At 35.8% G+C, this 14626-nt stretch overlaps 2 protein-coding genes across 3 annotated transcripts; both read left to right on the forward strand.

The window, feature by feature from the left end:
- The first annotated feature begins 827 nt into the window (after positions 1 to 827).
- LOC114718639 (squamosa promoter-binding-like protein 7) lies at positions 828 to 7086 on the forward strand. 2 transcript variants are annotated; one of them, XM_028904030.1, is made up of 10 exons: positions 828 to 1550; positions 2099 to 2256; positions 2374 to 2597; positions 2690 to 2764; positions 2870 to 2977; positions 3196 to 3310; positions 3712 to 3847; positions 4331 to 4493; positions 5013 to 5591; positions 6501 to 7086. In XM_028904030.1, exons 1-10 carry the CDS (start codon positions 967 to 969, stop codon positions 6786 to 6788), a joined length of 2430 nt encoding a protein of 809 aa, XP_028759863.1. In that variant the 5' UTR covers positions 828 to 966; the 3' UTR covers positions 6789 to 7086. The 2 variants fall into 2 exon arrangements, with proteins under 2 accessions (XP_028759863.1, XP_028759862.1); XM_028904029.1 differs by having other exon boundaries at positions 2700 to 2789.
- A 2488-nt stretch (positions 7087 to 9574) lies between these two features.
- Positions 9575 to 14462, forward strand: LOC114718642 (sugar transporter ERD6-like 16). Its single transcript, XM_028904033.1, has 17 exons — positions 9575 to 9787; positions 9968 to 10030; positions 10134 to 10223; positions 10549 to 10608; positions 11632 to 11697; positions 11805 to 11880; positions 11976 to 12040; positions 12267 to 12359; positions 12466 to 12546; positions 12783 to 12867; positions 12961 to 13007; positions 13097 to 13159; positions 13256 to 13315; positions 13407 to 13460; positions 13564 to 13623; positions 14036 to 14150; positions 14347 to 14462. Exons 1-17 carry the CDS (start codon positions 9575 to 9577, stop codon positions 14460 to 14462), a joined length of 1407 nt encoding a protein of 468 aa, XP_028759866.1.
- Positions 14463 to 14626: the final 164 nt, after the last annotated feature.

Raw genomic sequence — 14626 nt, forward strand, 5'->3', positions numbered from 1 at the left:
TACCTTTTCATTCCATTTATAAGGTAAAAAAGAGAGATTTTATTCAGTTTTATTTTTAAGTCATATTATCAAATTTTTAACATGATTGTACTGTTTTACTATGTATTTATTATTATGTAGATTGCTACTCTTTCCACCCTTAATATAGAATTTAATTTATGAGCTGATATTAGTCATATATGCAAAACTTATTTAACATATTTATCATTTTTTCTAAAATTAACCTGATTGATATTTCCTAAATAATAATTAAGTAGGAAAAGGAGAAAGGGAATCATGAAAGATAATTAAGGTGTTTTAAAAAAATATATTATATTAACTATTTTAACTAACATCTTTAATCTATTTAAATTAATTAATTAGATTTTAGATTAAGGATGGAGAAAATATTTTATTCAAAATTATATATATGTATTAAATATAGATAAAATTAAAAAATTGTTAAAATAATACTACCTCTTATTCTTATTATAAGAACAAATTTGGGGTTACATTTGATTTTAAATATAAGACTTTAATTCACTCTGTCTTTGATCTTTTTCTAAAATATCCCATTGAATGTAAATGATTTCTGACTCTTATACTAAAAATGGAGGTAATATTTGAATTTTTTTTTTTCGGGGAATACATTGAAACTAATTTTTAAATAAAAAAAATATTTAAAAGGCTCGTAGTCGGAGCCCGCAAAAAGGCTGGAAAACTGGAAATTGGAAACTCCTATGGAGTGTAAATGCGCGTGGAGCATGAGCGCGTGATGAACGAAAACTCCCGGTGTCGCCACGCTGACCCCACGGAGGCATGCACCCCTCAAGATCCGAGAAAACGTAAAAATCAGACCAAAAGAACAACCACCCGCACCAAACAACCACCTACCTCCGCCGTCTACTTCCCTTTCCGCGCAAAACATCCAACCACCACATCACCCACCGCCGCTACCATAAGCTACCCATCAGGGACTCCGCGAAAATGGAAACTCAAGCTCCTTCTACTTCGACTCCAGCCCAATCGCCCTCATCGCCGCCGCCGCCGCCGCAGCAGTCACTGCCACCATCGGTCCTCGATCGGCCGCCGGGGGTTTCTGAAATGGAGGCGCAAGATCGTTTTTCGGAAGACTCTTCATCTGTTTGGGACCTAGATTGCCTGTTAGATTTCAGCTTGGATGAGAATTTAGCTCTCTCCTTAGACGACTATCATCCTAATTCAGAGGTTCCTCAAAGTCTGGAGCCTCCTTCTCAAGAGATTCCTAGTTCCGAGAAGGTTCGCAAGCGAGACCCCAGGTTGATTTGTTCCAATTACCTGGCCGGTCGGGTCCCGTGTGCATGCCCGGAGCTTGATGCTAAGCTTGAGGAAGAAGGTTTTCCTGGTAAGAAGCGCGCTCGCACCGTGCGGGTATCGGCTGGGATTGCACGGTGCCAGGTACCTGGGTGTGAGGCAGATATTAGTGAGCTCAAAGGGTATCATCGGAGGCACAGGGTTTGTTTGCGTTGCGCGAATGCTAGTACGGTTATGCTTGATGGAGAGGCCAAGAGATACTGCCAACAGTGTGGAAAGTAAGCTTAAATTGGATTACGGAAATGCAAGTTTTGCTTCATAACTTGATCGTGCACATCTCTTCGTTAATACATCTGGTCTGGTGAAGATGTGGTTTGTTTGTTATTTTTGTAAATCGAAATGTTAGTACATGATAGATAATCTTGAACTTATAAAACCATGGAACTGGGATCTTTTACGATGCTCGTTAGGTAAGTATAACGCTAAGCTTGAAGAATCACTTTAGCCTCCGGGAAAAAGGGGGGCGGGTTTGGGTGGCTTCATTTTTCTACTAATTTTGTTCGCATCCTTTAAATTCTACATGTACTAGAAGTCCTGGTTCGTCATGGCGCTACTTGATTGCCTCTGCTTAATTGCAGTAATTCGGGTTTCGTCATGTGGATCATTTTCGTGATAAAGTTTTAAACTTAATGCGTTGTATGAGACATGGTTGTGCAGGACATAGTTTTGAGTTCTGGTGGAGTGTCAATTCTGATTTCTGTTGGTCATAGTCCTGTAGTTTTTTCGCACAATCAATCTCTCTCTGACTTTGCCACTTGCTTGGCAGGTTTCACATATTATCAGATTTTGATGAAGGTAAACGAAGCTGTAGAAGAAAATTAGAGCGCCACAACAACCGAAGGCGTAGAAAACCAACAGAAACCAGGGCTGCAGAAGATCATGAAGTTCAACCTGTCAAACAGACTGAGGATGATGTGGGAAAAGGTTTGCAATTTATCCCTATAGTGTCGTAAATTGTTTTACTCATTCCAGTGATAGTTTGATGCAAAAAGTGTGTTTTTATGTTACAAGATGTTTAATGGTCATGCTCGAACTTTGCAGATAGTTCGCATATAAGCAGTGAGATAAATGACATAGAAATTGCCCTGGAGCATGAAGACGGACAGCTTACTGCGCCATCTTCGGCTCCTGATACCCTGAACATTAAAAATGATAGTTTTGGGTCCTTTGTTGCTTGCGGTGAAACACAAGTGAATGGTGGAAAAGAGAATTCTAACATTTCTTATTCACCATCGTATTGTGTAAAGAGTGCTTACTCGTCTATGGTAAGTTTCTCCTTTGTATCCTTTATATATTTTGAATATTTGATTTCATATGAGAATTGAGTGGGATTTGCTGATCCAATATTTACTTGTAGTGCCCAACAGGTCGGGTATCTTTTAAGCTTTATGATTGGAATCCTGCGGAGTTTCCTAGAAGGCTACGGCATCAAGTATATTAAAGCATTGTTATTACAGTTTAGTATTTATATAGTGGTCAGATCTTTTATTGTCTCGACATTGCTAACTGATTAACATGCAGTCAAATGTGCTTGCAGATATTCCAGTGGTTGGCCAGTATGCCTGTTGAGCTGGAGGGTTATATCCGGCCCGGGTGCACAATTCTGACAGTTTTTGTTACTATGCCTAAATTTATGTGGACAAGTGTAAGGATTAACTGGTTATCCTTTATGTTGTGTCCCATATATTCTTAGTTTTGGAGGTGCCACTTTGTTGTTTGTGATCCTTAAGTGTTCTAGACTTCAAGAAGTTGATTGTCATGGATAATATACTTCCAAAAGTTCTACTTAACCTGCTCAATTTACAGTGTTTTACTGAGCCTGTCATGGTTTCTTTGATTCATCCTCTCTTATGGATTGTGCAGTTACTTGAAGACCCTCAGTATTATGTGCAAGACATAGTAGCTCCAGGAAAGATGCTATGTGGAAGAGGCACCATATTTGTTCATCTAAATGACATGGTCTTCTGCGTTTTGAAAGGTCTGTTGATGATCTACGTGCTCACCTGTCAGTTAACTGATTATATTTTCTTTTCGGTTTACATTTCATTTTCATTGCTTGTGACTTGTGAGATGCTATATTAGAGTCTTTCCCCCTCAAAATTGTGGTCTTTGTTTAGATTCGACAGTTTCATTGAAAGTATTTTCATCAGCTCATGAATAAATCATGCAGCTTGGGCATTGAAAATTTCCAGTTAAATTTTTAACATTTCAGGTTTTATCCATTTGCGTTTTTCTGCAAAACTGTGAACTGAAAGTATTTATAAATGATATTCAATTTTTTAAATCTAGCTAATATATTTTATAGAAGGTTATAATTTTTCAGCTGAGTTTTAAAGTTCTCAAATTGTAAAAAATAATCGGAAGATTTGAATGTTTCAGATAAAACTACTGTGATGGAAGTTCAGATAAAGGTGCATGCACCAAGGCTTCACTATGTTCATCCCACATACTTTGAGGCTGGAAAACCTATGGAATTTGTTGCTTGTGGAAGTAACTTGCTACAGCCTAAGTTTCGGTGTGAACTTATCACCTCTTCTACAGTATTATTGTCAACTATTGTTGATTTTTTTTCCCATACTATATACTGGCACAAACATAAATACGTTATGTGCACGCTGCATTACGTATGTAGTTCTTAGAAATGTGAAAGTGGTGGTACTTCCAGAAGGGATGGGGAAGGGAGAGGGGGATGTAAAATGTAGTGGCTGAGTAGTAGGGATGGGATTATGCTCAGACCTCGCAATCAACACCCCTCTTGTATCGTTATTAGTTCCTAATGGGGCAGTCTTTTGATATGTTCCTTTTGTTGTCATACTTAATTCTGTTGCAAAGTTTAAATTCTCCCCAAGTTTATCATGCCTTCAAGGTTTTCTTGGCATTCAAATCTGTTAATATAAACTTAACCACTCAACATTAAATTGTTATCTCGCACCTCATTTAATATTCTTGTTCGTTTGTCAGTGCACCCCTCACTTTTGTATGGTGTTTATCATGGCAGGCTTCTGGTGTCTTTTTCAGGAAAGTATTTAAAGTATGAATATTGTGTTGCATCTCCTCATAACTGGGCAGGAGATGGCATTTCCTGTGCTTTTGACAATCAGTTGTACAAGATTTGTGTCCCACATACAGAGCCAAACATATTTGGACCTGCATTTATTGAGGTAGACATTGTTTGGTTTCTTTTCTTTCAAGCCTTGCCTAAATGGTGACCTGGATGTTTTTGATTTGGATTGCTATGCTTCCAGTGCTGAGATCTTATGTTGATTATCATTACTACTGAGCCTGTTGAGTATGAATCTCTCTCCCATTTAGAAACTTTTGATGTTTTTTTTGTAAAAAAATTTTCATGGTCAAAACTCAGTAACACTGACTAGAGTATTTTGTGCCTGTTGGGTTGGAATTACATTTTTATTATTCAGGGTCTGTTCATTATCTTGGGTTTGTTCTTTTTTTTTTTTTTAAGTAGAAACTGTAAATCAATTGATCACAAAAGGAAAAAAAAAAAGGGTTACAACAGAAGAGGGGTGATAATTCCCTTCCATCCATGTGATAACGGGTTGTTCATTTTCTAGAGAAATAATTATCAAGGCATTAAAAGAGCATCATAATTTTCTCAGATTGTTGTGTTTTTTGTTCATTCACAGTTCCTGTTTCATATTTTTCTCTTAACTTTTCTGTAGGTGGAGAACGAGTCTGGTCTCTCAAACTTCATTCCTGTGCTCATTGGGGACGCAGAAACCTGCTCTGAATTGGAGACAATGCAGCAAAAACTAGACATGTCTCTTCTTTCGAAACAAATGCAGGCTGCGTCTGGCAGTTCTATTTGCAGCTTCTGTGAAGCTTTTGCACTGAGACATACAGCATACTCAGACTTACTGTTAGATATAGCATGGCTGCTTAAGGATCCTACTTCAGAAGATTTTCAGAGAGCCATGACAGCTTCACAAATTCAAAGATTTTGTTATTTGATAGACTTTCTGATGTGCAATGAATTAATGGTCATTTTGGAGAAAATATTACGGAATTTGAATATTTTGACTGAAAGCATGGAAATGAACAATGTGCTTAACAGAATGAGTGAGGCTGACGTGACATTATTGCTGAAACACACATGTCAAGCTAGAGAGTTCCTTTATCAGAAACATCAGAGGGGTGGAGATTTAGTCTTGCACTCTGTTTCTTCTGAAATGGAAGGCCGTAAAGTTGCTCCAAGCTGCTATCAAGATAACATACCATCAGTTGTCACTATCAGCAATCAGGTTTGGACCTTATTTTTTTAGTCTTTATATTCTATTGATAAATTATGAGGGCATTTTAGTTTTTAGATTTGCTTTTCATTTGCACCTGATGGTGTTTTTGTTATATAAGGGAGAATAAAATTGGGTTGCTTGTGTTTAGATTGACGATAGATAACAGGTTAGTTTTAGTATAAGCTGCAGTAACTCCGCTCCAAACTAGAGGCAGTCGAATTGTTAGAGTTCTTGAGATTGTGGAATTTGTATTAGACCTGAATACCTGATGACCTGACCATGCGTATTAAATCTGAAGTATTATGTGGCACTAGAAGTGATCTGAGTTAACTTGATTTTGAAATATGTGTGAAACTGACACAACTTTAATTAAAGGAGGAGGGAGGCAGACAGAATGCCATTGTAGGGGAGCAGTGATTATGTATAGAGCAGTTAACATAATCAGAAAGTTTTTATCCCTTGATGGAAGCTGGCAATCATGTAAATCTTGAACGTTTAAACTGTGCTCTTGCAGCTCATGTTGGGGATCTTATACTAATTTGCCTCTTTGTGGGCAATCAAGCTCTCTGTTGATGTTTCGGTGCTTTTGATCTCCACTACAAATTATGTACGGTTTCATTCATGATATTATTATCAATATCAATATTATCATCAATTTAAAATAGAATAAGTAAAAGTCTCACTATTTAAAAGCCATGAAGAATGTGACTTTTTGTTGTTTCATGTTAGCATTCAGCTTGTTTAAAACGATTTAGCTTTTTCGATGTCAATTTCCCAGAAGTTGCTTCTCGTTAAACAATCCTTGCCATCAAATCTACGGAGTCTACAAGGGTTTTGTACTAATCATAGTATCATGCAAGATATAGTGATATTGATTTGGAAACTCAAATGTATTTTCTTCGTTGATATAATTTGCAGGGTGCCGAGTCAAGGGCAGATGCTAAATTGGGGGTGAGAAGTCCAATCTGGGCTGACAAAAGTGAAAGGATGCCTCTTTTGGGTAGTGATATTATAATGAACATGGAAGAGTTGCCTCCTCCATTTGGTTATCGACATCTTGCTAGGGGATTCTTGTGCTCACGGCCGGCCATTCTCATGATTGCTTCAGTTGCTGTGTGTCTTGGGGTTTGTGCTGCCCTCCTTCATCCTGGGAGGGTTGGTGAGTTCGCAGTATCCATTAGAAGGTGCCTGTTCAGCAATTCATAGATGGATCAAATTTTGCGGGTGGTTACTGGGTTGGTACATATTTGTTGTACACTAAACACAACAAAAATATGGTATAGGGTTGTTATCATTAGTGAGTTAATTTAGATAGAAATTATAAGCTTAATTTTGGGTTCTAATTTGTGTCATATCACTTGAATTGGACGGACGTTCATGCCCGACAAGTGCTAATTAATTGTGATCATGACCACTTGAATTCCATGCAATAATGGGAATTTAGTCAACTTCTTGTACAATTCTTGCTATAGTTTGGGATTTAATCCATTCGATTGGTAGCTTACTATGTGCATCTTGACAAGAGAAGAGAGAGGGCAAATCCATATCCGACGGCTCTCGGATACATCCAAACACCATCTGTGATCCAAGTCAAGTTCATTATCAGAGTTGATTTACGGAGGGGCTACGTGAAATGATTTCATTTAGTTTAGTGAGTTGATAGGTGTATTTGAAGTAATATATGTGAATTCAGAAGTAGATTGAAAAGAAGTAAAAATTTGGATTAAAATTAATAGAATACTACGTTAAAATAAAATTAAAATCGATAAAAGAAGCAGGGGTGTGATCGCATGGTGGAGATTCGATCAGTATCTTTCATTTTAGATCTCAAAGATCCGAATTTTGAACGCAATTTTATAAATAACATATCATCATCACCTAATCAAATTTGGACACAATAAGCTATGACAGAGTTTCCGATCACACCGAACAATCAACAAGGCAATGCAAATTATTAACGTGTGATGACGCCGTGGTCCCTTATTTTTTCTTTAAAAAAAATTGTTCGTTCATGGATTGATTTTCCATGTCATCTTCCATCTTCCATTTTTGGCCGGTTTCTGAGATTAGTCTCAAGAAAAGAAAAAAATAAAAAAATAAAAAAGAAATGTAACCATAAAAGGCTAAATGGGATCTAATGATTTTGCTTGATTAATTGGACGTAATCATAATTATGGCATATAAATTGCATGAATATGACTAAACAGCCGATAATAGAGACAAGTCAGACAACTTGAATCCATAATGAAGACTGATATAGAATATTAGAATATACTACTACATTATACCAATATATATCCACGACAGACGTCACGTGTTTGAAAAAAATGCTAAGAAATTAGTGTCCAGAAGCTCAAAACAAGTTGTCTTTGTCGCTTGTCCTATAAGCATGGAGAAAGGAACTCTTAATAAGGAATAATAATTAAGAAGCAAGTGGGTCATATCACATGATAATATTTTGTTTTATAATAAGTAATGATATTTATTTAGTGCTTTTTGGATAAATTGTCTCAAAATACCTATGCTTATCAAAAACAGAAATAAAGTAGTATGATATTCGGGGGATTAGAAAGTATCAATACTCAGAATGTTTCACAAGATCAACAAAAGCTAAATGCATATTAATTATTTTTATACTTGAATTTTAGTTATTTATTTCAAAGGAATACACATATATATATGGCTTCAAAGTTAGGTTATAAATTACTACCTCCATTTCTAAATATAGAATTTAGTTTGTACTGTAAATTACATTATAAGCTAGAATTTACAGTAAGAACATGAACATGAGATAAAATTACATTATAAGAACATAAACATGAGATAGTATAATGCAAAAAGCTTAGGTTATGACTATGTTTAACTGTTCAATCATTAACTTGGTCAATTTTAGCTTTTTATGCATTTTATGAACAAATTAATATTTCAATATAAGATATAAAAGCTCTAACAAGACATATCCTTTAGGCAATATTTTTTTCAAAAAAAGTTGTTTAATACTACAAAAGGGAACAGGTAGGATAGTCTAATCTAATGGCGATCGACCATTATTGAAGAACCAAATTTCTTAATCCAAAAAGCTGACCACTTGCAAGCCATAAGAAAAAACAATGAAGGCCACTTGCAGTTGAAACACGAGAACAGGCTATCTCCACACACAAACTCATACTATATTCTTTGTTGACAAAAACCACAGACTCACACTTGTACTCACCTTCCATCCTACTAAGAACCACCTAAGCTATCCTCAATAAACTACACCAATCATGTGCGTGCGTGTGTGTGTGTGTGTGTGTGTGTTCTCACCTTCTAATCTATTTCCTGCACGTCTTCCCGTTTCTTAAATAATCATAATATTTAACTAATCATCACACATCATATATATAATGCATATATTTGTATGAAGAGGGAGTTTTCCCGTGAAGATATATACTTCATCATATGGTCCATTTAGATTGAATAAACATCAGAAGTGATGAGTTTTTTTTTTGGCTGTACGTAGGTCAAAAAAAGTGTATGCAGGCTTTGATATTTGTCCCCTTTCTTTCTTATTATATTTTCCCACCCGCAAGATCTACTTACTATTTCTATATTATAAACTGAAAGAGCAAAAAAGAACACAAATTTCTAGCTAGGTTCTGAGGTTGTCTAAATTGGCCTGTTGTCATCACCGCCACGTCAGTGACAGCTGCAATATTCCTACATATATGCTTCTAACCTCCCATTATTTGCATGCCCTTTTCTCTCTCAATTTTAGTAGAAATACATAGCAACCACATGATGAATACTGATATATATATATATATATATATTAGTTTATGGTACACGTAATATATGTATAAATAGCACACATCTCAGACCACGTTCTGCATGCTCTCCATCTGTTTGCAATATTGGTCTCTTTGAGTTCTCGGGGTTTAGGCAGTTATTTTTGTCTCGTGCCCTTTATTTATTTGTAGGCTATATAGTCTTTAATTTGTTTAGAAATTAAAATGGGAATTGAACAGTACAAGGACGTTGAAAGTGGAGAAGCAGTCAATGGGCTTCAGGATTTGCAACAACCTTTCATCCAACAAGGACACAAAACAGCAGCTTCAGAATGTAGAGATGGTGAAGCTGACAAAAGGGTTGAAAATGGATCCATTGCGATGGTTTTACTCAGCACCTTTGTGGCTGTTTGTGGTTCCCTCTCTTTTGGAACTTGTGTAAGTCTATGTTATTGCTTCCTCTCAACTGATTAAAATGATCACTGATTGACCTCTCACTATATCTTTTGCCTTTCAAATTGTGATCCATATGGGCCTAAGAAAATATATACAGTTTACTACTGAATGTGAGAAAAGTTTTTGTATTTTTGGCTTATTAAGCTACTATTATGCCATCAGGTTGGGTATTCAGCACCCACTCAAGCGGCTATCAGAGCAGATCTTAAACTTTCCCTTGCTGAGGTTTAATTTGTAACTTTTGTTTCTCCTCGTTATTCATATATATTTCGATCTCATATTATTATACGTGTAGAGCCTAATAACTTATTCTAAAATGGATTGGCAGTATTCCATGTTTGGTTCTTTGGTAACCATTGGAGCAATGCTGGGGGCTGTAACTAGTGGCCGGGTTGCAGACTTCATGGGCAGGAAAGGGGTATGTTTTATCTAAAAGTACAAAAAAAATTATATTCATCTTTAGAGAGAGGGCCTCGAAGCAACAGTAATGTTGTTACCATCTGACCTGGAGGTCATGGGTTCAAATCTTAACAATACCTAAACCTCACTTGATGGTAACCTTGTACACCGGGCTACTTTTTTAGTTTTATTATCAAGTTTTTAAACAGATATGCATGTGATGTTGAATGTGTACTGGTTATGTATGTGCGTATATTTTATTGGAGGACTCATAATTAAAAACTATTTGTCCTAATCCAAATATGTCAAATCATAAAGTTAATTTCAATGTTCATGGGAAACAGGCAATGAGAATGTCATCAGGCTTTTGCATCACTGGATGGTTAGCTATCTTCTTCTCAAAGGTGTGTGTGTGTGTGTCTATATCTGCCTAATTCAAGCTCATCTCTTTCCTCACCTCTTAATATAATTGAACTATTGTATTCCAAAGGGACTCATGTGTTCTATTCAATATAAATATATATATATATATATATATATTGCAGGGTTCTTTCTCACTTGACCTGGGAAGATTTTTCACGGGTTATGGAATCGGAGTTATCTCATATGTGGTAATTAATAGTATATAACCATAATGAACTTTTGTTTATTTATCATTTTCTTTTGGTGCTATAGCTAGCTGGTGATTTTTGGACCAATTTGTGTGAACTATAATGAATAATGATTACGCCTTTACACCTTTATAGTGAGTTTGGTGGCAAGTTATCCGCGTATTGAATAAGGTATAAGGATTTTTCGCAAAGGGAGAAAAACAATGGGGGTCCTGTTAATTTAGTCTTAGATTATGCTTGGTAGGCCAAAAAGATTATCAAGTGAGAGAAAAATGAAATTAAAAAAAAAAAAAACTAGATAGGGAATAAAAAAGATGATGACAAGTTTTTTTTTTTTTTGGGCCAGAAAAATTGTCAATTTTATTAATGAAGAACAATTACACTCACTAATCCATAAAAAAAAACTATTCAGATACAACATAAACCAGAAAGCCACAGCAAAATCCTAAATACTAACCAACAGGAAAACAAAGCACATTCGAGGAGAGAAATTACTATTTAGTATGCTTCCCTGAGCAATTTTTATTTTTTACGATTGAATTCCATAAAATACAGTAGCATCCTTTCTATTCATGATGGAATCCTTCAAAATCCAAATTGTTCTATCAGAATAAGCTTAAGAATGACATTCTCTCACACCAAACAACTTCTCTCCCTTCAGCTCTTCAATGGACCAATCAGGTGGAGATCACTTGTATTTGCTTTTATGTAGAAAGTTTGAACTCAATCATGTATGGTTCTAATGATTATACTCTTATCTTTCTCTTGTCAATAATATATTTCAAAATCTTAAAAATAACAGAAAAACTGGAACAGGTTCCTGTATATATAGCAGAAATCGCACCCAAAAACCTTCGAGGAGGGCTTGCAACAACAAACCAGGTGAGTGAGTGTAATATGTATTGTTATACTTTTATTATTCTCTAAAGTAATGCTAGTATTTAGTAGAATATTGACCTTGAGGTTTGATGATTCTGATCCTTTTTCAGCTTATGATTGTTATTGGATCATCAATCTCATTCTTAATAGGAAGTATAGTAACTTGGAGGACACTGGCCCTATCTGGTAAGTTATAACATTATGGTCGTTAACTGTCTTATAAAGTGAAGCCAGTTATGGAACAAAATGGTTTGACTGTTGGTTTGATTTCAACTTTGTAGGGCTCATGCCGCTCATTTCCTTGTTGATTGGTCTGTGCTTTATCCCAGAGTCACCCAGATGGCTGGTAACAACTTGTTTTCTCAAACACCTTTAGAAACATACTTATAAGATGCTTGAATATAAAAAAATTAAAAATAAAATAAAATTCAGGTAGTGGGTATGTCCTGAACAATATAGATATTTCTATATATGTCCAGCCCAAATATTTCATAGATATGTTTTTACGGTTATAAAAAATTTGGATAGCTATGTGCTAAAAGCCTAAAAACACTAAATTAAAATGTTTACAGGCAAAGGTTGGTCGTGAAAAAGACTTTCTAGCAGCTTTAGGCAGACTTCGTGGCAAAGATACTGACATCTCTGAGGAAGCTGCTGAAATTCAGGTGCTTTCTAAGCTTCCTTAATTGATTGAACAACTTTTGCTGGAATCTACAAAATTTTATCAGTTTTGCATGTTTGAGGAGCTGATTCAATATTGTTTCCTGACAGGATTATATTGCAACATTTGAAAGCCTTCCCAAAGCCCAGTTTCTGGATTTGTTCCAAGGCAAACATGTCCGCTCAGTAGTTGTAAGCAACATAATTTTCCCATGGAAGTTTGAATACCTGAGAAATATTTAAATAGAGTTGATTTACAAAAGTTCTAAGCCAAAACAACTATACTAAACATATAGGCACGTTGAACAAAATGTTTCAAGAGGCTCATGTTTGAGATAGTGACATGCTTATAGGTTTATTCATAACTAGCTACAGTTTATATGACTACTTAAAGGGATCTAATTTCTAACCTCCTGCACTAATTGCAGATTGGGGTTGGAATAATGGTTTGTCAACAATCTGTGGGAATCAATGGTATAGGATTCTATGCAGCTGAGACATTTGTTGCTGCTGGTAAGTGAGAAAAAATATATATGATGATTTCAAAAAATAACTGATTTATTTATTTTTCCTTTTATATTTATTCCCGTATAACTGGATTTGCAGGACTTTCTTCATCCAACATTGGTACCATAGGCTATGCTTGTATACAGGTAGTTGATCCTCTCACTAGTCTTTCAAACATGAATCATTTATAACTTCATTTCTCTGTTTGAACTTTTTCTATTAAAACGAATGATAGATTCCAATCACTCTATTGGGAGCCATTTTGATGGACAAGTCAGGAAGAAGACCTCTTATAATGGTAAATTGGTCATTAGTCATGCAATTTGCCTTACCATCTAAACAGGAATTAGTATAGGAGCATTGATGCTTAGTAAAACTGCTTATACAATTGCAGGTTTCTGCAAGTGGGACATTCCTAGGATGCTTTATCACTGGAATTGCGTTCCTTCTCAAAGTAAGTCTTTAGTATCATATCTTAACCAGTTTCTGTTGTGTGTTTGTTGTGTGTTAAAATGTAAAATCCGGGTTTCTGTCTCATGGATCAGGGACAGAGTTTACTGCTTGAGTGGGTACCAATGTTAGCTGTTGCTGGAGTGCTGGTAAGTCTTCTTCTTTAGCTGTTGATATTGTTATTGAATATTTTCTTTATTTCCACTTAGGTTCAGGTTTATTGTTTCATCTTTTTGCCCCTGCTTGCATCAGATCTATATTGCAGCATTTTCAATTGGAATGGGATCGGTGCCTTGGGTGATTATGTCTGAGGTATGTATCTCTTTACACCATCATCTCCCATGATTTTGGCTTTTGCGGCATAGCTTTCAAGAACAAAAAGTCAATTCTGAGATTGTTGCTATTAGTATATTTTCCCATAAAACTTTTGTTTGTATTTGGTACAATCGACGAAACAAAAGCTTTCACTGAGAACATTTACAAACCATCCAATGGAAAATGACAAGATGGGGGACATAGGGAAGAGGGAAGCCTAAAAAGCATGGAACCCTGAATTTTCAGTCTTCAATGGACAAGCAATACAGAAAATCTATAAATATTTTGATGGAATGAAAGTAACGAAGCAGCTGAATCCTTTCTAGCAACGGAAGGGTCCAGTGATGAGATAGTGAAGAATTCATACGGATCTAAAGAAAAAATCTAATAATAGTTTTTGTTATGGCAGATATTTCCCATAAATGTGAAGGGAATTGCTGGAAGCTTGGTGGTTTTGGTGACCTGGTTAGGAGCTTGGATAGTTTCATACACTTACAACTTTCTCATGAGTTGGAATGCTCCTGGTTAGTACTTACTAGTCAACACTTATGAAGCAAAAATACTATAAAAAAGCACAGCCAGCTTATTGTGCTTGATACAAGAAAGTTGATCTTGACACTGCATATTTTGTCCATCAGGGAGCATTTTAGGTTAGAATAGTAATGTCCATGTTCCATTCAGTAATCAGTAATATGTGACTGAACTCTGGTATTGTGTTAGGTACTTTATTCTTGTATGCTGGATGTTCCCTGGTGACCATTCTGTTTGTGGCGAAGTTTGTCCCAGAAACAAAAGGGAAAACACTAGAAGAGATTCAGGCATCCATCAATTCATAGGCCAACTGCTCTTAATAATACCGTGATAGTCTCATCATCTATCAAATTCTTTGAAATCCATTTGAATTAATGGATGGGATTGCCAAGAAAGAAGGCTTTCCGTACAAGATCCCATGGCTTTGAGGGGTGTGATACAAATGTATCCACCATATACAAGTCATTGT

This window comes from Neltuma alba, unplaced genomic scaffold (assembly GCF_004799145.2).
Source record: "Neltuma alba isolate B1F8T4 unplaced genomic scaffold, ASM479914v2 tig00011855_pilon, whole genome shotgun sequence".
Lineage (NCBI taxonomy): Eukaryota > Viridiplantae > Streptophyta > Magnoliopsida > Fabales > Fabaceae > Neltuma > Neltuma alba.